This window comes from Lygodium microphyllum, chromosome 5, assembly GCF_053477565.2.
Source record: "Lygodium microphyllum isolate KBCC chromosome 5, Lygodium_microphyllum_v1.1.10, whole genome shotgun sequence".
NCBI classification, from domain to species: domain Eukaryota; kingdom Viridiplantae; phylum Streptophyta; class Polypodiopsida; order Schizaeales; family Lygodiaceae; genus Lygodium; species Lygodium microphyllum.
Window position 1 is genome coordinate 149,698,139 of NC_141139.1, and position 23,712 is coordinate 149,721,850.

General features: G+C 38.6%; 1 protein-coding gene across 2 annotated transcripts; it reads left to right on the plus strand.

The window, feature by feature from the left end:
* Window positions 1–16,055: 16,055 nt before the first annotated feature.
* KING1 (SNF1-related protein kinase regulatory subunit gamma 1) lies at window positions 16,056–21,367 on the plus strand. 2 transcript variants are annotated; one of them, XM_087678515.1, is made up of 6 exons: window positions 16,056–16,457; window positions 17,619–17,791; window positions 18,685–18,945; window positions 19,812–20,081; window positions 20,163–20,326; window positions 20,603–21,367. In XM_087678515.1, exons 1-6 carry the CDS (start codon window positions 16,301–16,303, stop codon window positions 20,898–20,900), a joined length of 1,323 nt encoding a protein of 440 aa, XP_087534641.1. In that variant the 5' UTR covers window positions 16,056–16,300; the 3' UTR covers window positions 20,901–21,367. The 2 variants fall into 2 exon arrangements, with proteins under 2 accessions (XP_087534641.1, XP_087534642.1); XM_087678516.1 differs by having other exon boundaries at window positions 16,318–16,501.
* Window positions 21,368–23,712: the final 2,345 nt, after the last annotated feature.

Consider the following 23,712-nt stretch of genomic DNA (forward strand, 5'->3'; position numbering starts at 1 on the left):
GAGCTATGTAGTTTGAGTTTGACTCACTATTGCACAATAATTATACTTGGGATTTGGTTTTCTTGCCTAATGGTAAACATGCATTTCCATGCAAGTGGTTTATAAGTTGAAGAGCACCCCTAGTCGCCTTTAGTTGGCATGCAAGGCCCGTTTTCTTGGTTTTGGCCTTGGTTACATAGTTGGATTTGGACTTATACCAAATGGATATTAAGACAACTTTTCTACATGGGAACTTGCATGAGGATATCAATATACAATAGCCTAAGAGCTTTATTGAAAAGGGTAGGGAGCATCAAGTGTGTGAGTAAGAAAGAGTCTTTATGGACTTAAGTGGGCAGCTAGAAAATGGTATCATAAGTTTGATTCCTTCATGCATTCATAGTCCTATACCCATAGAAATATGGATGCATGTCTTTACATGAGAAGACTCATGATGGCAGCCTTATCATTTCGGTATTATATATTGATGATATGCTGATTGCTAGGATCACTCATGATGATCTAGATGCTTTGAAGATTTGGGTCAACGGTCCCTTTAAAATTAAGGACATGGGGCACCCTTCACATATACTTGGCATGTACATTATGCACAATTGCTCTAAGGGACTCCTCTACTTGTCACTGAAGTAGTATATTCATAGGGTACTTGAGTAGTTCCATATGCAGGGTGGTAACCCCATTGGCATTCCTTTACCTTTCCATGTGAATGTTAGTCAAATAGATTGTCCCTAGTCAGATGATGGGAGGACCTGCAATGGGAGTTGTGGCTTGTTATATGGCAACAGTTGGCATGCAACATTGGGACATTGTGAAGGGTATCATGAGATACCTTAAGGGCATTGCAGACTTGTGCCTTTGTTATGGCTATAGGATACTAGAGTCGTGGTGCACACTAACTCAAATTATGTAGGACATGCAAATAGCATGAAATCCACCTTTTACACCATTGAGGCTTGCCAAGGAGGACCTATGGTTAGGCTGTCTAGTGGCAGACCTTAGTATCACTTCTATGGATCCTACAATGCATTCAGACACTATGAGTGCAAGCTACTTGGTACGGAATCTAGTCTTTCATTTGAAGACCAAGCACATTGGGGCTCATTATATTACTTCATCAAAGAGATAATTGAGGATAGGTAATTAGAGCTTATCAAGATCTCTATCGATGAGAATCCTATTGATTAGTTCAGTAAAAGTCTCTTGGTGGAACATTATATCATCCTTAGAAAGATGATAGGTGTAAGATGTGATGATATCTTTCCTCATCCAATTGTTTCCATATGTACATTTTGTATTTTTTCTCCTTACTCTAAGCACATGCAACTTAATTGAGAGATTATTGGGGGGTGCAAGGCCACTTGTGCCTAATCGCCTATATTTATCTTATACTTAGTGCCTACACATCTATACATTGTAGAGTTGGTGGCCGCCCCCATCACTGTCATGTTTATTCTTTATTCTTTACAATGGAATAATAAAGGAGAGGTAGATCACACATTGTATCTGTTGGAGTTCCCACATACTGGTTTTGCTCTCTTTAATTCAAACCTCCATAGCAATTACTCTCTTGCTTCTAGTTGTGCATCTCTCTCACTATCTCTTACTCACCCCTTTCACATATAGCCAAGATGGACTCCATAGATTGTTACTCTCTTTGGCTTCTCTTCATAAATGGAAGTTATGGTAGATGGATGTAAACAATGCCTTTCTCAATGGATAGCTTGAAGAGGAGGTCTACATGAAGCAACCACAAGGCTATGTTGCAGCAGGTAAATAGCATTTGGTATATAAGCTGAAAAAGAGCTTAATGGATTGAAGTAAGCTCTAAGAGCTTGGTATGGAAGAATAGACAATTATCTCAAATATCATGAATTTAAAAAAGGGAATGATATTATATTTATCTTACTTTATGTAGATGATTTGATTTTGACAGGAAGCAATGATGCTTTGGTGGAGGATGTAAAGTCCAAACTCTCTCATGAGTCTGAAATAAAGGATTTGGATACTTGCATTATATTCTTGGTATTGAAATTTGCAGGATAAAGTTAGGAGATATTTTCATTTCTCAGTAGAACTATCTTCAACCTATGCTTAACAAATTTGGTATGGCTAGCTCCAAAGTTATTTCTACACCCATGGAATCAATTCTCAAGCTAATTAAGGATGAAAATAGTACTTTTTGTGATACTACTGCATATAGGAAACTCATTGGTTCTCTTATCTATTTGACTATCATAAGGCTTGATATTTGTTATGTAGTCAATTTACTTGCTTAGTTTATGCAAATTCCAAGGATGTCTAATTGGGTGGCAACTAAAAGAGTACTAAGGTACTTGAAAGGTACTCAGGATTGGGGCATTTTATATATAGATGATAAGTTGAATTGACATGGATTCAATGACTTTGAGTATGTAGCATTTTTTAGGCTCTCTCTCTCTCTCTCTAATATATATATATATATATATATATATATACACACACACACATACATGTCACACACCCCCATGATGTGTGTGTGTGTGGACTTTCACCCCATTCAAGAGTAGGAGGTGCAAGTGTTAGTGATCCTCTCACTAGCCTATGGCAAAATCGAGGATGACTTGCCCTACAGACCCCAAACTCTCATGGGGAGCTTTGTTTCAATCGAAAGTTATGGTTTCCTGTCTTTTTACTAACACACGTTGTGGTTGTCTTGATGCAATGTGTGTGTGTAAGGGGTAGAGCATTCTCTCTCCCTCATGTAGTCTATTCTCGGGAAAGTTATTATATGCATATTGTATATATCACGTGCGTTTAAGACCTATTTATAAATATCATTATTTGTAAATTTTTCTTGAATAAAACATAACTTTTTTTAATTCCATTTATAAATAACCCATTTATATTACATCCTTTTATAAATTAAAAATATATAAAAATAATATTTTAAAAATACATTATTTTGAACCCACCTGATGCACACATATATATTCATGTGTAACTTACTCGAGAATCTATTGTGCTCTCTCTTTTTCTCTATGTTTGTCACGGGGGAGACGAAAGTGTTCTCTCTCTCTCTCTCTCTACCGACTTGGGACCTTACGAATATCTATGTCATGTCTACAATGTCGTAAATGTACTCTATACTTCACACACACGCGCGCGCACACGCGCGCACGCGCACACACACACACACACACACTCTCTCTCTCTCTCTCTCGCAGCGAGCTTGAGAGCATGTACAAATTAGAATGGTCAACGAGCAACAGGCACACACTCAATAAACGGGTGGCGCAGACACTGACCAAGGCACGTAGCTGATAGGTAAGCGATGGTGGCAACTAGCTGTATATGTATTGGTAGGTAGGTGGGTGGCATTTAGCCAATACGTAAGCGATGGTTGCAAATGGTTGTGGATGTATTGGTGGGTATGTGGGCGGTATTATGGACGCAGTAGTAGAGCCACATTATGATGGGTAAGCGATGGTGGCAACTAGCTGTAGATGTATCGGTAGGTAGGTGGGTGGCATTCAGCCAATACGTAAGTGATGGTGGCAAATGGCTGTCAATGTATTGGTGGGTATGTGGGCGGCATTATGGACGCAGTAGAGCCACATTATGATGGGATTCCATACTCTACGAGAGGCGAGACAGGGGGGGAGAGAGAGAGAGAGAGAGAGAGAGAGAGAGAGAGAGAGAGAGAGAGAGAGAGAGAGAGAGAGAGATGAGATAAAGGAAGAAAGTAGAACATATAGGAATAGAAAAATCTCAAGCTGCCCAAGACTACTTCTTTCCCCTTCTATGGCACATGGTCGCCCAACCTGTTCTCCTAGATCTCAAAGTCATGTGCTCAAGTTCTCAAAAGCCATACCATTGGGAAAGAGGATATCCATAGCTCCAAAAACCCTCGTTAATATTTGAATCATCATATATTTTTTGGTAAAATATGTTAATAGGGGTTGCAAAACCCACAAACACAACGAGATGTCATCTACCTAGGAAACAAATGTGATATGGTAGCAAAGGTGATGAAGATGTGGATGTTGAGGACATTGATAAAGGGGAGGAAGATGTGGAGGCAAGAACCCTTAATGTTGCAATTTTGAAGCCACAACAACTGTGGATATTGAGTCAAACAAGGCAACTTTAAATGCCATTTTTCATTATGTATTTCTCTTTGAAGAAGAGGATAGCAAAGTGCAAGGAAAAAAGGGGTAGTAGTCACAACTAATGATGATATTAGTCCTTTTGAGTGTATATGCATGGCTGGTGTTTTCATTTTTAGTACAACTTTTTGGTTGAAATAGAAGTGCATTATGTGACTCATGCCTATTTTGTTTAGCAAGATAGTTCAAAATGAGTTGGAGAGTTATTGTTAAAGAGTTACATGTCTAGAGAAGCATTTGAAAGTACCTTGCCAACTATCAAGAGGTCTTTGAAGTAGTAAGTATTTGGAGTAACCAATGGTTTATATCAATTTTGAAAGTCTACACATGCATCACCACGACTGCATGTGAGTTATGCATCACCATAGGATTGTATAAATTTTCAAAGTTTACAAATGCATCTTAGCACAAGTGTATGTGAGTTATGGTTGCACGTGATTTGACAATCTTAGTTGCTTGTGAGCTTTTGTTGCACATTGAACAATGTATAATGTAGGTACCGAAATAAGTTTTTTTGTTCTTGGTTTGATGCAAATATCTTTAGTGGCCAAGGTCATGTCTTAAAGGGGTTGTGGAGACAATGATCTAAAGAATGTCCTAGCTAAGGTTTTAAAGGGTTGTGAGACAATGATCTAAAGAATCTCTCTAAGATTGGCATGCTAAGCATCCACATTAGGAATTAGATATAAAGCTAGAAGGTTTCCATGGTAAAAGCTAAAAGGTTTCCCTGAAAAACAACAAGTGGATGCATGTTGAAGTTTCCATGTTTTGTATTGGAATTCATCATATCATAATTAAATATAATTATATATGTGCCAAATTTGGTGCACTTGGAATGTAGTAATTGTTGACATAACACAAAATTTAGTCCCTTAGGTGTGCTCATATTAGATATGCTAAGCACAAAATTGGTGATGAAGCTCTCAATCCCTATTAGCATCATAGGAGCAACCAAGAAATGTTATTTGAAAATGCCAAGGTTTGTAACTAAGAGAATGTTATGCCCTTAAGTTGTCCCACCACTACCAAAACATGTATTTTCATGATGATTTTAGAGAGAGAGAGAGAGAGAGAGAGAGAGAGAGAGAGCAACATCAGTAGGGGAGAGAGAAAAAGAAGAGAGAATAGAGAAAAAAGGAGTGATGAGAGAGAGAGAGAAGAAGAGTAATAATAATAAGAAGGTTAGAGAGAGAGAGAGAGAGGAGTGATCAAAGGGAAAAAAGAAAGAGATGGAGAGAAGAAAAAGGAGAGAGATGAGAAAGAAAAAGAAAACAAATTAGAAAAAAAGAAGAGGAAGAAAAGAAAAAATAAGAGTAAGAAGATTAGAGAGATAGGGGAGGGGAGAAAAAAAGGAGAGAGAGAGAGAGAGAGAGATGGGAGAGAGAGATGGGAGAGAGAGAGAAAGGAGGGAGAATCGTAAGATCCCAAACTTATGAAAGTGGGAAAGCAATGCTATTTTGCGACAGTTTCACGTGATAGCACAATGCTGTTAAGCTACCACAAAGCGGCCTGGAATTTCGTAATAGTATAGAGTATGAAGATATCTACATTCTCTAAGTTTATCTCATGACATGCACCCTAGATGTAGAACTCTAATTAAGACACTTCTTTTGAGTCTACATCTACAAGAATTTATGGTTAAAGTTGGATCTCTTAATGGTATATTTCCATGGCATGAATCCTCTTTGTTTTGTGAAAAAAATACTTCTTTCTTTGAGATGGTCATCATGCTAGAGGATCATCAAAGATAATGAAGTTGGAGAAGCTTCAAGCCATGATTTACTGCCATTCTTTTAGTAAGACGTGTCACATATGTAGAAAGTCCAATTCTAAGCTTTGAAAGCATCTTTAATCTTTAATGCCAACTTTTCTAGCCTTTGATAAATTTTAATACTTGAAAAGTGTCCACTTGATGCTATCGTACAAAAGTCAAGAAGAATCGTCAAAGTGTAATTCTTTATATTGAATCTTTTGTCATTACTAGTTTTCAATCTTTTGCTGGAAGAAGATAGTAACTTTCAAAGTTAAAACCCTTCACATGTGTATGGTTTATAGTTCATCTACCTGACCTTCCATGTTTTTTTTGCAAATTTTGGAAACTTGAAAAAGGACAACATTATATCTTCATGTTTTGCAAGGCTACATAAGCAAGCAAGGGCATGTTTTGGAAACTTAAAAAAGGACAACATTATATCTGCATGTTTTGCAAGGTTACATAAGCAAGCAAGAGCATGTTTTGGAAACTTGAAAAAGGTGAATTGTTACCAAACATCATCTCTTCATGTTTTGTTCATGTGAGACACTAATTGGTAGGGTTTCATAAGCAAACAAGGACACAGGGAATGGACGTGGCCATTTGTCTTTTCCTTGTTTTTTATTCATTGGTTGTAGTAAGGAATTACGCTTTTGAAAAAATCAGGCTAGTGGCACCATTGATGGTGAGGCCCATGGTTACCAAATGGTGGCATGAGATATGCATGACCTTGCAATGCATTGCCTGAGATAGTTAAGACCTCGAGGAACCTAAGCTTGCCAAGGACTCCTTAGAGAGTGCCAAGTATGCTTCTGTTGCTGTAGGGAGATGCCTCAAACAATGTGGTAGTCAATGCTGCTTTCAACATTGTCTACTTCCACCTCTACTTCTAACAGATTTGAAGTAGAAGCAGAACAAGTGTTTTTGAAGTCCTTGTAGGTTTGGGTGGTTGAAGGAATATTGGCAAATAGTGCCACTTTGGGTGGACAATACGTAAGGTTGAGCATTAGAGCTGAGTGAATGAGCACACATTGCAAGCCCATAAAGCTGCATGAAGCATGACTAGTGGGCCGAGCAGGTGATGATCCCCTACCAAGCCAACTAGTTCTTATGTCTTGATAAAAATTGACAACCATTTCTGAAGACTATGTCTCTTCTTTGTCTGCTTCAAGAATCTTCACTTGGTGGAATCAAGATCACACGACTAATCAACAAGAACATAACAAGTACACCTTAGACCCTTGTCACACCCACGGGCAATGGGCTTAAGGGGATGCTTTTCTAAACTCATGGCAATGTGGTCGCACCCGATTGGCTAGTAAGCGCAAGAGATTCCCTATCAGCGAATAGGAAACGTTAACCTACTAAGCACTACATTACCATGCCCTTTTTTAAAAGGGGTAGCAAGGGGATTGACGGGGTAAAGAAAACCCACTACCTCTATTTGCACTATGTGTGACTGTGTGGAGTGGGGAGAGTGGGGTCTCCTTACCCCCACTCCACCCAAGCATGTTCAAGCCCCTAAACATATAGAAGTTTGAAGTAGCATCAAATTTTTAATCATGCTTTTGACACTAGCCCTAGATTGAATATAGTATAAGTTTAGTATTGTAGCATGCATATGTGGTTTAATTCTCAATAAGTTAACAATTTGACATTTGAATCATACAAAGATTTTAAGTGGAAATATGAGTCATAAATAGTCCATTTACAACACAAGGGACCTCATGAACTATTTCATGGGAAAACTTGGAAATAACCAAGAAAACTTAAGAATGGCTCAAGTTAACTCTATAATTTCCTAGTTCATTATTTACCTTTCACCATAAAAAGAATTTGATTGGCAACACACAATATGAATCACAAACAATCTTAAAATAGTCTACTTATAACTCAAAGGACCTCATGAGTCAAGTCATTGAACAATTTGGAGAGAATAAAGAGACATTGAGAATGGCTTGAGTCAACACCATAATTTGGCTTTAATGTGAAAAGTAAAAAATACTAAGAATCGAGATAGATATTGTCCCAAAGGCAATAGCCTAATAGCTAAAACATAGCATCATACTCATGAGGTTGTGGATTCACATTTCATTAGTGCATCACTTGGTTGGACAACTATGCTCACACGGTCTGCTCACAAAATTCTAGGCTATTTTCCACCAAAAAGACATAAACGTTCAAGCATGTGTGCCTTATCCTAGGGGGAAAAAAGGAGATAGACATTTATGTCATCCCCTTAGGATATAGCCAAAATTCTAGTAGATTGGCAACCACCTTGAAGGGCTTACAATTCACACTTGCTAGAGATGAAAAGGTTCATATCTTAGTCAAAGGAGTTTAGTAGTTTTTATAATGTGAGATTGTATTGAGATAGTTAAAAAAGGTAATTACATCATCTAAGGATGTGGCAAGGCTATTCCAGGATAGCAAGATTTCTAAAACCCAATTTATACATCCAATGTTCTTTCTTGGTCATGGACAATGTCATCAATAGTTGCTTCTTGAGATCAACGATAAGTTCTACTCCGACAAAAGACTTAGCTCTAAAAAACACAACCACATTCCTTTTGGACCAAATAACTTTGAGAGTAACATTGCTGGCAAGGCATATAACTTTCAAGTTGGCACCATCTAGATGCCTTTGGTTTGCAAAGAAGATCGTGGTGTACTCGAAATGCATCTTTAGGTTAGCTTTTTCCACCCATTTCTTGAGGGCTCTCCAAAGAGGAGTAACTTGTATGTAGTCCCAAAAGAGATGTTTCTATGTTTCCTCTACTCTTCCACACAATAGGCATAATGGAGAGATGGGCATCCTCCTGGCTAGGTGAGACCTCAAGGGAAGCTTCTTCATTGTTAGCCTCCATCTAAAAATTTTTAGGCAGCAGGATGGACTGGCCTTCCATATATGTTTGAGCCTTCTTTTCTATGCTGCAAATTGTGTCTTCTCTTCCATTTGTGAAACAATATCATCATCATAGTTGGGTTAGGGTCTTTGAGGTCTCTGATGTTGTGATAATAAACTAGTGCCTTATCCTCGAGACTTCTAAGATTCTCGATGACTGGGTTTGCACTACTAATTAAGAAGGTGGGCCACTCCTCTCTAACATTGAGCATTACTTCTTTCTAAGAACCTGAACTCCCTATTTGTGAGTTCATAATGACTGCACACCTAGTGACATTAGCTGAAGCATGTCTTGACACCACATGTCTTTCCAAACTCTGAGACCTTGCATGTGGAGCTTGTGGGCTAGTTTGGGATTCTTGTAAGCTGGGGGTAAAGGGGGGAATAAAGGTGTGAGGGTAGATCCATATGCATCTCAATAGTGATGAATCTCCCATTTTGCTATTGGGAGGGGACTAGTCGAGTCTATGATAGTAGTTCTTGCCAAAACTTGACCATTGCTTGAGCTGTATGTGACTATGGAATCCTGATGTTGACACGTCAGCATAAAAGAATATATTGCCAATTAGCTACCTACCTAGTGTGTCTGTAGAGGCATGAGGTATCAATCCAATGCCAAAGTAGAATAGCCCACAACTATTCTCCATGTGCCTTCTTTAGTAGGCCAAGGGTCATCCTATTGACCTTATCCATTTGAGGCTGCATTGCATGTTCAACCTACTCCATGTTGACTTGTCCTTGAACAACATCTTCAAAGTCAAGCTCCATCCCTTGATTGAAGCCTTTCTTGCTTTTAGCGAAATGCCATGAAGATGTATTTCCATTGAGGCATTGTGTCTCTGATTCAAGGACAAATTTCCTTTGCTCCATTTTCTTGTCCTTGCTTCAAAGCTTTTTCAAAAAGAGTTATTACTATTACTACTTATTTAGAACTAAGCATTGATAATCCTCAACTCACATACATAGTAGATTAGGGCATTGCTAATTTGGCTTGACCTTACTATCAACAACTTCAAAATGATTTAACATTAGATCTTAACATTAGATCTACCCTAGTACTATTTTTTGTAGTGAACTTTGAATAGCTAATTAATAAGTGCAAACTCTACTCTAATTCTATTTTTTGAATAGCTAATTAGTAAGTTCAAACTCTACTCTAATATTAGTTTTGAAGCAAACTTTGAATAGCTCGTTAGTAAGAGAAAAGTCTAAATGAGGTGAGAGTATTTTATTGATGTGAACTCCAAGATGACTTAACATTAGACCTATTATGTTATTGTTTAATAGAATTTAGCATACAAAAATTGAAGTTTTTTAATTTCATCTAGGTAAAAAACCAACTATATTTGCATTAGGTTATGAGCACACATGCATGCACGAAAAACATACAAACATAATCATGAAACAAATACACAAGTGATGTAAGGAACACACTATGATAAGCAAATGGGCCAATTGTTAACCCTCAAACAAATAAGGTGGGAGATCTGGAAAATCTAAATTAGAAGACAAGGCCAATGCAAAAGTGAAACAGAAGGCGAAGGTGCGCTAAAGAAGAATTTGGAAACACAAGAAGTGCAGAAAAGTCCTAAATCAAGGAGAAATGCGCATGATAAAAAGCGCAAGTCAATACTTTTGTAAAAGAGCACAAGACGCACCATGATTTATTTTAAGAGTGCCAGGCTCTTACCCATGCAATTTGTAAAGGTAGACGGGTGGTAGGAAAGAAGCTAGGAAGATAGGAGGACAATGGGAAAAAGGGCCTAGGCTATGACTAGCCATGTAGAAAAGGGGATAAGGGGATGACCACCCAAAAGTGATTTAGGGTTTTGTATATAAAGTTGAAAAGTGAATGAGAAGCTCATTCTTGTGTGTGGCCAAAAGTAGCTCTCTTCTTCTTCTTCTTGCTTGCTTGCTTGAGCTTTTGCTTGAGAGAGGGAGTGTGATAGTGTGAGGGAGTGAGCGTGTGAGGGTGAGGGACCGTGGAGGAAAAGCTCTCCATCTTCTCCTCTCTTTTTCTCTTCTCTTCTCTTTACTTATCTTACTCGCGGAAATGGAGCTTAGAGCATGGAGCTTGAGAATGGAGTTGGCTTGAAGCTCGCACTTGGATTGTGGAGCTACTGGAATGCTCAAGAGAGGAGGCAACTCGATCGAGCATGGATGTAAGCTTACTACACCCATAGAAATGGATAGCATGTCGGTTATGTGAGAGGTAGCCATTAGTGCTCAGCTTGGAACGCTTGAAACAATAAGCAATCCGTGGGTCTTGGCGATTGATCACCTTGACACCAATGTTTAGTATAGCAAACACCAAGAGTTAACTAAATTCGGAAAGTCTAAACTCCTTGGTTTTTTATGTTTTAGAGTGAAACTTTGACTAAAATCTCTCATGATTTGTTGTATGTATGGGTTGTTTGTTAAAAATTTAGGCCCAATAATCTAGCTCAACAACCATAAAAACCTTTAGAAAATAGCCAAGTGGTAACAAGTCACCCCTAATTTTTTCTCGTACACCCGCACAAAACACACATCTATCTTGATTAGTTTGGTTGTGCCAAGAGTTTTGTTCAAATTAGTACATTGTTTAATATGGTTGTGCCAAGAGTTTCGTCCAAAGCAATCCCCCCGCGCAACCCCCCCACTCCCCCAACACACACACACACACACACCACAAGGGCATTTTGACATTTTCTAAAATGTGTTTGTAATCCCTTTTTAAACTTGTTCTATGGCTATAGGTTGTTCATAAATGATGTATTGAGCTGTAGACTAGTTCAATGAGTAGCGTTGTATGGTATTTGTTGATAGTTTTCTAAGAATGATAATAGTGTTTTAATTTTTGGCTTATTGTAGTCAATGGTTGCAAGTATAAATTGTTTTTGGCATGGTGTATTTATTCTATATTGTATATTCTATTCTATATATTACTTAGAGGTTTGCCTTGGAGATCCCAAACCAACCTAAAGGTTCCCAAGTCTATATGGCACAAGTAGGAGAAGTTTGGTATTCAAGAGATAAAGAGGGTTTTTTCTTAAAAGGTGATTGTCAAGTGGGGGTTACATTTATTCTCTCTCTCTCTCTCTCTCTCTCTCTCTCTCTCTCTCTCTCTCTCTCTCTCTCTCTCATATACACTCTCATAATTGAACACACGGTCTTTTTAGATTGAACATAGGATATGATCATTTTGAAAGAGGAAAGGCAAGTCTTTGATGCGATATTTCTTTTTTGAGAGAGGGGGATGGGAGAGAGAGAAAGGGAAGAGAGAGAGAGAGAGAGAGAGAGAGAGAGAGAGAGAGAGAGAGAGAGAGAGAGAGAGAGAGAGAGAATATAAAATTTAAAAGAGAGAGAGGGAGAGAAGAAAAAAAGGAAAATTAAGAGAAAGGGGAGGAGAAGAAAAGGGGGTAGAGAGAGAGAGAATAAAAGGGGAGAGAGAGGAGAAGAAGAGAGAGAATTATATATAGGAAAAATATAAAATTTACATACTTTAAGAGAGATTGAGGGGAGGCAAGGAAGAGAGAGAGAGAGACAGAGAGAATATAAAATTTAAAAGAGAGAGAGGGAGAGAAGAAAAAAAGGAAAATTAAGAGAAAGGGGAGGAGAAGAAAAGGGGGTAGAGAGAGAGAGAGAATAAAAGGGGAGAGAGAGGAGAAGAATAGAGAGAATTATATATAGGGAAAAGATAAAATTTACATACTTTAAGAGAGATTGAGGGGAGGAAAGGAAGTGAAAGAGGAAGAAGAAGAAGAAGAGAGAGAGAGAGAGAGAGAGAGAGAGAGAGGGAACATGGAGAGAGAATTATAGAGAGAGGAAAGATACAATTTAAAGAGAGAGCGAGAGCGAACATGGAGAGGATTATAGAGAGAGGAAAGATACAATTTAAAGAGAGAGAGAGAGAATAAAAATAGAGGAGAGAGAGAAGAAGAAGAGAATATAAACAAAGAGAGAGAGAGAGAAGAAAAAAAATTAAAAAGAGAATGAATAAAGAAAGAAGAAGAAAAAAATGAAAAAAGAGGAGAGGGAGAGAGAAGGAAAAGAAAGGAGAATAAAAGGGGAGAGAGAGAGAGAGAGAGAGAGAGAGAGAGAGAGAGAGAGAGAGAGAGAGAGAGAAAAGAAAAAAATTAAAAAGAAAATGAAGAAAGAGAGAAGAAGAAGAAAAAAATGAAAAAAGAGGAGAGGGAGAGAGAAGGAAAAGAGAGGAGAATAAGAGAGAGAGAGAGAGAGAGAGAGAGAGAGAGAGAGAGAGAGAGAGAGAGAGAGAGAGAATTAGACATAGGGAATTGGGGGGAGAGAGAGAGGGTCGAGAAAAAAATTAGAAATAGAGAGAGAAAAGAGGAGAGAAAAATAGAAGAAATGGATTGTTGAGCGAAGTTGGTTGCTGTGCTTTGGGGCAACGAAGTTGGATTGTTGAGTGAAGTTGGTTACTGTGCTTTGGGGCAATGAAGTTGCTGTGAAGCAGCCTAGCATTCCAAGTTTGCCTTGAGGATTCCAAATTAATTGGAAGGCTCCCAAGCCTATGTGGTACAAGGAGGAGAAGTTTGGTATTCAAGAAGTAAAGAGGGTTTTTTCTTAAAGGGTGAGTACTAAGAGGGCTATATTTATTTTCTATCCTCTTTCTCACCTACATACACTCTTATACATACACATGTGCACTCCTCTCTTTAAATTGAACATAGGATATGATCATTTAAAAGGGAAAGGTGGTTTGAAAAATTGTATGCACAAATGAGCCAATGCTTAGTATAGCAAACACCAAGAGTTAACCAAATTCAAAAAGTCTAGACTCCTTGATTTTTTGTGTTTTAGGGTGAACTTTTAACTAGAATCTCTCATTTGTTGTATGAATGCGCAGTTTGTTAAAAATTTAGGCCCAATAATCTAGCTCAACAACCATAAAAACCTTTAGAAAATAGTAAATTGGTAAAACCCCTAATTTTCACACACACACACACACACACACACACACACACACACACACACACACACACAAAACACATGTATATTGATTAGTTTGGTTGTACCAAGAGTTTTGCCCAAAGCACTATATTCTTGTGCACGTGCGCCCGCACACGCGCGCACACACACACATATCCCATACTTTTTTATGCCTAGGACATCCTTGCACAACTTTTGGACAAGGATGTATTGTCATACGGAACTTTCTTCAAGTCAAACTCAAATTGCCAAAACACATCCACTATTTGTTGCTTATAAGGTGCAAAGTTCAACTCACTTAGCTTGATTTTGTTTTGTGGGGGGGCCCATATCTCAAGGGAGAGTAAAATCAAAAGACCTATTGATAGGTTTGCTACAAATGATAGCTTAGGGGCCATCTTGCTTGGAAGAAAAGAGTGATGTATTGATACCTTTAAACTATTGGATTCTTGGTGGCATGACCATCATGAAATTGAGCGTTGATGATCACGAGGTGAATCGACATCTAATTGGTGGACTCTTGGCTTGATTATAGATTATGTATAATGCATGAAAAATGATTAAATTGTGTTTCATATAGAAAAGGAAAATATTGAAGCCATAGAGTTGCAATAAATTGTGCTAGCAAGGAGCCCTACTACCACCTATTTATGTTCCTTTTTTATTTGCAATTAGCTACTTCAAAACCAACATCTAGCATAAAGTGGTCAAGTTTCATGTGTCCCTTTAGCCAACACTTATATCAATGAAAGAGTAGCATATTTTACCATGAATGAAGATACCATGAATGAAGATACCTTTATTTCACTTTAAGTGCTTAGAAGATATTTAATAGTTTCCACCCCAACTATTGAGGCTCTTTGGCAGGAGCTAGTCACATTGTTATGGCCTATTTCACTCGTTAAAAGTTTATTTTTTTGTGCAATATAGAGTAGATCAATGTAAAAAAAAAGGGTTTGGACCCACAAAGCTCTTGTGCATGAGGTATTTGATTTGTTAGGTGGAGCATGGTGGTGTGTAAGTAGTGTTTGGGTCCTCGGAAACTGCACTTTTATATTGATTCTTCTCATCATATATTGAGGATGAATATGAATATATGATGGCAAAATTATAAGTAAAACTATATGTATTGGGAAGGCATGTTGTCACACAATCATAAAAGTTGTTGGTCATTACCATCACTAGAGTGGCGCGAGAAGTACATTTGACATATGTGTATATCTATTAGTCGTTTTACTTTGTAAGCATTGTTTGTGCTGCAAAGGCATGCTTGATTGGTTACACACAAAGGTGGATGGACAAGTTTGATGGAGAAAAAAAGAGTCCATTTGTGCCGTATGTAAAATTACTATATAGTCTGCATTTTTCACTTGATGGACACTTTTGGGTGGAGAAATCTATTTGTGCCAAGTCACTGCAAGACAACACCTTCTTCTTTTAAGAAAGTGAAATGCATGTTTAATGGGACCAAAATCCTTGCCAATCAATCAATTGTGAGAGGAGTGTTACAACCTATGGGCCAAGTGGCTTTAGATTGCATAAGTAGGCGTGGACAAGGTATAACTAGGCGCCCTGCGCCTAGACTCGCCCCGGTGCGGCGAGGGCGGGTGCTGGACGCGTGGCACCCGCCCCCGCATTTCTTTGTGGGGAGGTTGGGGGCGGGTGCCACGTGGCACCCGCCCCCAACCTCCCCTTAACTAATAGTAAAGATGAAACGTGGAGACTATTTTTGGACTATCGTGACCATTTAGAGTGGAGTGTACTGACCTTAGGTAAGCGTCTCACTTGCTTTAAAAAATTTACCCCAAGTCAATTGGAGTGAGTTGGGCATGTGGCACAATTAGAATATAATGTTTTACTTTATAGACATGAAATAGCAATTAGAGTATTGGCTATTTTGTATATGTGTGTGTGTGTGTGTGTGGCATGCGCATGTCTCATGACAATGCTCGAGTTGAGGAACCATTCGGCAATACTTGCTTCATGTTTGAAATGAAGCGAACCCGTCTTTTCTCGAGCTAGAAGCAACTGGGCGTGCTTGCACAGGAACAGGGATGCTGGTGTACATAAAATCTCAAAGTGCCACGTGGGGAGGATAGTGGCGTGGTGCCACGTGGCAAGGGCACGAGGAGCCAAGTAGGACTAGAAAAATCAGCAGACGGATAAAAGGAGGTAATAATAATAATAATAATAATAAAATAATGCACGATAAGAACAATGGTATAATAATAAAATAGTAGGAAAAGGAAAAGACGGGGAAATTAATAGTTATAGAGTTTGTGTCTATCCAGAATTGCGCCGATGCTGACGCAGCCGGAAGGGAGATCAAAGCAAGACGAGCACACAGAAAGACAGAAAGAAAAACCTCTCATAAGTCTCTCCCCCCCCTCTCTCTCTCCCCGTGTCCATCTATCTTCCTCTCTCTCCGTCTCTCCGTCTCTCTTTCTGTCTATCTCTGTGTGTATTCACTGATATATTCTCTCTCTCTCTCTCTCGTTGGGACCGAGATCTCCCACTTTCCTTCCCCGATTTCTTTTAGTTCTCTCGTGCAGGAACCTGGCATCCATGGATGACCGCAAGAAGTTCAGCCGGCAGCTCTCCATCCGCGTCGAGGAGATCTGGGAGAACCTGGCCTCCCTGCCCCTCCCCGAGCAGGAGAAGCTCAACGTTTGCTTCGAGAAGATCCCTGTCTCCCTCTTCCCCCCTATTGATTGTGGCCAAGGTGATATTCACAGCATCTCAGCTCCATTCCCCCCCATACTGTCTGTAAGTAGCTCTCCAGAGCATCCATCATGAATATGTAAAAGAGGAGAAAGGCTCTCAGATGCAAAAATGGTTTCTTAAGAGGAATCCATTCACACTGTTTAATCAAATGCCTTGGTAAAGTATTTGCACACAGAATAAGGGCAATCTTCTGTGAAGGATTATTTTCCCTTGTACAGGCTGCGTGAATTGTGAAGAATTGGCTGAATTGTCATCACACATGCTTTATGTGAAGATTTTGAGAAGGCAAAACTCAGACGAAAAGGGTTTGCAGGAGGAACCCTTTAAAGTCGTAGTTAATTTCCTGTAAAGTTATGTGAATTGTCGTATTGGCGTGTCATTAGATCTGTTTTCTGCTAAGATTTCAAGAGAAGAAAACTCAGACACGGGGTGTTTTACATCAGAAACCCATTCACACTGTTAAATCATAGCCATGAGCTCTCCAAACCCTTGCAGTTTACCTGAGGAAGTACTGTACCATTTCGCACAAAGGGGGCGGGGGAGGGGGAGGGGAGGGAACGCAAAAAAAACATCTGTCAATATCTTTTTTATAAAGGTCTGCCTTAATCGCCAAAAGTAGGGTGTCAGTACATCTGTTTTCTGTGTCAAGATTTGCATTCCTGTAGAGGTTTCCCGAAATGTCATTTTCAACATCTGTCAACATCTTTTTTATAAAGGTCTGCCTTAATCGCCAAAAGTAGGGTGTTAGTACATCTGTTTTCTGTGTCAAGATTTGCATTCCTGTAGAGGTTTCCCAAAATGTCATTTTCCAGAGAGTCCAAGAGACTAGGTGACATCTGTGGGGTCAAGTAATTACTGCTCTGTTAGATTGGTTTGCCATTATATCGCAATTCTGAAAGAAAGAATGGACGGGGTCAAGTAATTGCTGCTCTATTAGATTGGTTTGCCATTACATCGTGATTCTGAAAGAAAGAATGGATTTACTGCTATGAATTACAAGTTTTTATCTAGTTTTCTGTGGGGACTTTATTCTAGATCTATTCAAATCTGGGTTTCCGTGTTGTATAAATATTTGTCTGCTTTGTTCCATTCAGTTCTCTGCACACACGGCTCTTAGAGCTTCCTGCTAAGAGGAGCACATGGATTTTTCATGGTGCAGTTGTTGAGCTCAGCTCAGACATGAGCATGGGAGATGCTGTTCGGACTTTGGCTGAAAACAAAATTTTAAGTGCTCCTGTTCGTGATGAAGATGCACCTGAAGATGCTAGTTGGATGGACAAATACTTGGGTGTCATTGAATTTGCAGGCATTGCACACTGGGTTTTACATCAGGTAACTTGATGGCTCAATTATGAAATTCATTTATACCTAGACAGCAAGTCTTGAGTATTCTTGCATGGGGAGTGTTCCTTAGCTGTTCCAGCTTCTTGTTGAAATCAAGCAGGAGAATTTGGCCTTCTGATCGTACATTTCAAAGTGTATACCAAATTAATCATTGTAGGACTACAAACAACACGGTAAACTTAACAAACATTCATGACAAAAGGGTGGATGTCTTTTTCCAAGAATCGTTTCAGCACATGACTGAATGATTTCAACAAGATAATCAAATCTCATGATGGTGTAAACCATGCCCCAAAGTGTAATGTTTTGCTCAACACACATCACAGACTAAATTGTAGTCTATGGTTTAGTTCTAACTACTCTTATGGTCCAAAAGCCGCCTCTAATGTATCCAATTGAGCTTTGTACACTGGCATTGTCTATTGTACTGTGAAACCTGCTGAAGTCAGATGTGTTCAAAGGTTTTGTTGCATGGTGTTCTTTTCTTTTGCTGCAACTACCTGATATTTGTTACTCTTGGTGTATAAAAAAAGTAACTGCATTGTGCAGGTACTATACACATAGTTGTTGGACTGCAGGTTTCATTGTCTTATATGGATAAGGTCTTTGACACAATATTTTCATGAAATTCTGAAAGAGTTATTTTTGGATAAGTTCTTCAAATATTCTTGAGGCCTTGGATCAATCCATGGCGTTTGAATCTTGTACAAGTTCTAGGAAAGCATTGCGTGTGAAGCAATATTTGTTTTGCTGCATTTAGGAAGTGTGCTACCTGGCATATTCTTTACAATGTGATTGGATCTCTTAGCTTAGATAGCTTCCATTTTTACCTTTCTGTGCATTTAGATGTGTGTTTCCTGAGGGGTTTATTGAATTTGCAGTCAGAATTGGTAGCCTTGGGCACTATAGCAGGAGCAACTGGAACAGGGGCAGCAATTGGAGGGACAGTTGGGGCTGTAGCTGCTGCAGCTGTAGGTGCTCCGGTAATGAGTGTTGCAGGAGGTGCAGCTTTGGCTACTGGAGGAGTGGTTGGAAGTCCGGCAGGTACTGGTCCTGTGCGATCTGGTCCCCAAGCTGCATCAGCCATAGGTGGCAGTTTTTTTGAAGAACTTACATCCTCTGATTCCTATCGGAATGCTAAGGTAACTATTGTAGAGTATTAGGGTAATGGCTTGACACAATTTTTTGTAGTTTTTGGTTTCTCAGGAAACATTGGTTTCTTGACGCAGAATCTTTTGCCTTTCTTATTTCTAGGAAATTTTGTTCTTCAGCATCTATTTTTCAAGGTGTACATCTTAAAAACAATATTTTCTTTGGAAATAGCTAGTTTTTCTAAAGAGCAAGTCTAGGCTTTAAAGAGAACACTTTCTAACAAAATGAGTTTTTTCTATTCAAGATTGCAGTGTCTGCACAAATTTCCAGTTCCAACAGCAGTAACCTGTGGTCTTAACTGGATAATCTTTCTGGAATTAATGGCGCAGTAAATTCTAATGACCTAGATAGATTTCAAAGCCCAATATCTAATGGTTGCAGCTACTTGAACCCACACATCCTAGCTTGAAAACATACCAAAGCTCAATGCTTTTACTTCAAAGGAGTAGCCGCTCTCAAAGCCTTTACTTATTACTTTCAACTCTGATTGACATGCAAGATTTCTGGTCTTTGACTCGAGAAGAGTAGCCAAACCAAAGACTCGTTTTTTGATCTGTCAGTAGCTGAAGGTGTGGCTAATAGCTTTCCTGACATGACATCTATTGCACAGATCAGTAATAAAATGCATTTCTTATGTACCTCTCTGAAGATGGAGAACCCCCAACAAAACCTGCCAAATGAACATCTACCTAGGAGCTGAGAGGAGGATGTATCTGATAAGCTATTTTTTAATTCTTGAGGAACATCAAAGATGTGATTTGCTTCAGAAGCATTTGTTTCTTTAGAAATTAAATGTGTTAAAACAGAAAGTTGTTGACTATTAAACTCATGCAAAGCTTCATTTGCATTTTGACAGGTGAAAGATATCACTGGATCATTTCGATGGGCCCCCTTTGTCCCCGTCCAAAATGATGATTGCATGTTGACCTTACTGCTGTTATTGTCAAAATATCGGTTAAAAAGTCTTCCTGTTGTGGAACCAGGAGAAGGAAAAATAGAAAATTTTATTACACAGTCCGCAGTTATCCATATGCTCTCAGAGTGCAGTGGACTTCCATGGTTTGAGAGCCTTGGAAGGAAGTCCCTCTCTGAGATAGGCCTTCCAAGGATGAAGCCAGTGGTCAAGGTACAAATCACATAATACCAACTGACTTTCAGTTTGTGTCAAACATATTCTGATTGCATGTTTTTCTTGATGGTGTTGCAGGTAACTGAACATCAGCCTGTGCTAGATGCTTTCCATTTGATGAGGCTAAAAGGTGTTGGGGGGGTTCCTGTGGTCACAGAGGATGGAAGGCATGTTGTAGGGAATATAAGCATGAGAGATATTCAATTCCTCCTCCTGTGTCCTGAAGTATACAGATCATACAGGTCGGTTGCAATCATCATGGAAGTCTACTAACACTTCACTAGTGATTAGTGCATTGTTGTTTGCTAATTGTGTGTGTGTTGTCCTGCACATATTGGACTGCATACAATTGTGTGTGTTGTTCTAGATATGAACTGGCACATATTGGACTGCATATAAGAGTGAATAACACTTGGGGTACAGGAAGTGGCATATTTAAATGAGTAGTTTAGAGGATGCCGCCTTCATGACAGCATGTTACGGCTCACTGTAAATTTGTTTATGATGTGTTTATGCAGCTCATTGACAGTGAGAATTTTTCTGGAAGCGACACGAGAGCATCTCAAAAGAACATGTAAAGACAAGGATATGCCTGTTCTGTCCTCTGTGATCACATGCACAGCAGATGAGACTACCCAAGATGTGATTTTGAAGCTTCATAAACATGGCATCCATCGAGTTTATGTGGTGGACGATGAAGGCAAGTTGGAAGGGGTGGTGACAATGCGGGATTTGATTTCGAAGTTTGTTGTAGAGCCCCAAGACTACTTTGGTGAATTTTTTGCTGGGTGGGCACCGTCTCCGAGCCCACATTGAAGAAAAGAGTTGGATGACTCTGCAGGACATCTTGAAAATGTGTCAAGCACATTCAATAGAATACACTGTACAGAATGAAAGGAGCTTGGCTTAAATTATGGACAACTTCATGCTTAGCTTTGGCTGTACAACCTTGTGTGCAAGGGGCTTGAGGCAAGTTGTACGATCAATTCCTTGCCTCCATTACAAGCGCTCTCTTCTGTACTACCAAAATGTACAGTTTGGTGCAAACTTCTAGTCAGCAGTTCCTACATGTAGAGTTCTTGAGCAGAACACTGGGAATCTCTTTGCTGTTTACTCAGAAGTGAACTGAATGTGTATCAGCATCTACGTCTGCTACAGAACATGCACACAATCCAATGCACCAAAAGCCTCAATTCTGATTTCGTTCTGAAGGGATTCAGCTAAGATTAAGCATCTGGCTTTTGCCATGCATCGGCAGAAAATAAACCAGCACACTTTATGCATATGCACCTCTCTCCATATTGCTCTTAAGCATTGCAAAGAACCCCTTATAAAGTCCAATAAGCATTAATAAGAATGGTAATATTGGGCTCATTCATGCATGCTAGACTCATGATTCTGACCATGCACTCAATTTATAATTTGACCTCAAAAATGCTAAAAAAATCACGACCTTTTTCTTAGGTGATACAGGATTTGGGCTGGTTATCGTAATTTCATCACTGTTAACTTCTTTAGATGAGCAAGGTTTGATACTTCGAATAAGATTATTGTAGGGAGTATACATATGGCAGCTTAACTTGGACCAAGAAGGTTAAAAAGAGCCTCAAAGGGGATATGCCTTATTCTAGGGCACAATATGAGAGAGAGAGAGAGAGAGCCTGTGTGTGTGTGTTTTACAACTCAATAGGTTCACAAGATGAACTAGTGATAAAATTAGTAACAAGGGCGTTTTGACGTTTTCTAGAATGTAGTTGAAATCCCTTTTTAAACTTGTTCTATGGGTATAGGGTTCATGAATGATGTATTGAGCTACCACCACAGGAGATGGGAGGCAAAGGTCATCATAATTAACAGATTGTTAAGGTCACCACCATTAGCGATGGATTTAAAAGCCAGCATTATGAAGATGTAGCAGGTAACAGGAAGTGAGTAATGATGCTTACTATGGCCTGAGAAACAGTAGCTGGGACCACCCCCCACAAGCCACCATCGCCTAGCTGCAGCCAGCCAGTGTTGTTTAACATATGTGCAATTAAGCATTTGCTACGACGAGTTCAATGAGTAGCATTGTATGATACCTGTGGAAAGTTTTCTAAGAATGATAATAGTGTTTTAAGTATTAGCTTATTGTAGTCAACGGTTGCAAGTATGAATAGTTTTCTGGTGGTGTATTTATTTTATATTGTGTTTTTTATTTTATATATTATTTAGAGGTTTGCCTTGGAGATCCCAAACCACATGAGGGTTTCCAAGTCTATGTGGCACAAGGAGGAGAAGTTTGGTATTCAAGAAATGGAGGGTTTTTTCTTGAAGGGTGAATGCTAAATGGGAGCTTTATTTACACACACACACACACACACACACACACTCTCCCTCTCTCTCTCTCTCTCTCTCTCTCTCTCTCTCTCTCTCATGCACTCTTATAATTGAAGATGCTTTTTAAATTGAACATAGGATATGATCATTGAAAGGGGAAAGACGAGTCTTTGAAAAATTTTATATATATATAAATAAATAAATATATATATGATATTTTGATGGTTAAGCATGTGCATGTAATTTATATGTACTTTAAAAACATTCACAAATGTATCTATTATAAAAAATAAATTTAATTTAATTTTATATATTGTTTAGAGATTTGCCTTGGGGATCTCAAATAAACTAAAAGGCTCCTAAGTTTATGTGCGACAAGAAGTTTTGGTATTCAAGAAGCAAAGAGGGCTTTTTCTTAAAGAGGGAGTGTTAAGAGAGGATTATATTTATTTTATATCCATCTTATACTTGAAAACACACACACACACACATATTTTAATAGTTGAACATGTGTATGTAATATGTACATACTATAAAAACATTCACAAATGTACATATATTATAAAATAAAAGTTTAATATTTTTTAAATTGAACATTCGAAATGAGAATAATTTTAATGGTTGAATATGTTTATGTTATGTACATGCTCTATAAAAATATATGAATAATATATACGTGTACAAATATACGTACATGCAGTGTACATGTTCAAACACATGTATATACAATCAATATACATATATATGAGAGAGAAAATGGAAAGTAAAGAAAAGATTGAATACACTTATAATATATATACTTGCATGCATGCATATAAGCACACACACACACACACACACACACACACACACACACGTATGTATATCTATAATGTATATACACGTGCATAAATATATACATATGCACACATATGAGGTGAATAATTTTTTGAGAGGAAAAGAAAGGAGTATATAAAAATGATTTTTTTTGGGGGGGGGGGGGGGGGGGCGGAAGGAAGAAGAGGATACACATGTATGAGACCATATAAATACATACATATTAATCACATATACACACATTTACGACACCACAAATATACATGTATTAAACATGCATATACATGTGCATATGCACACATATATATATGCAAGCATGAATACACATAGAGCATAGGAAAAACAAGATGTAAAAAGAAAAAAATGTGTATGTGTATTGACACTCGCGTGCACATACATGAGAGAGAGAGAGAGAGAGAGAGAGAGAGAGAGAGAGAGAGAGAGAGAGAGAGAAATGACATAGAAAAATTAAGGAGAGAAAAGAGAGAGAGAG

Excerpts from the sequence above, each read along its gene's own strand:
- KING1 (XM_087678515.1), top strand. The coding sequence starts at position 16,301 with ATGGATGACCGCAAGAAGTTCAGCCGGCAGCTCTCCATCCGCGTCGAG. Across the intron at positions 18,946-19,811 it reads ATTCCTATCGGAATGCTAAG|GTGAAAGATATCACTGGATC; the intron begins GTAACTATTGTA and ends GCATTTTGACAG. Across the intron at positions 20,327-20,602 it reads GAAGTATACAGATCATACAG|CTCATTGACAGTGAGAATTT; the intron begins GTCGGTTGCAAT and ends GTGTTTATGCAG.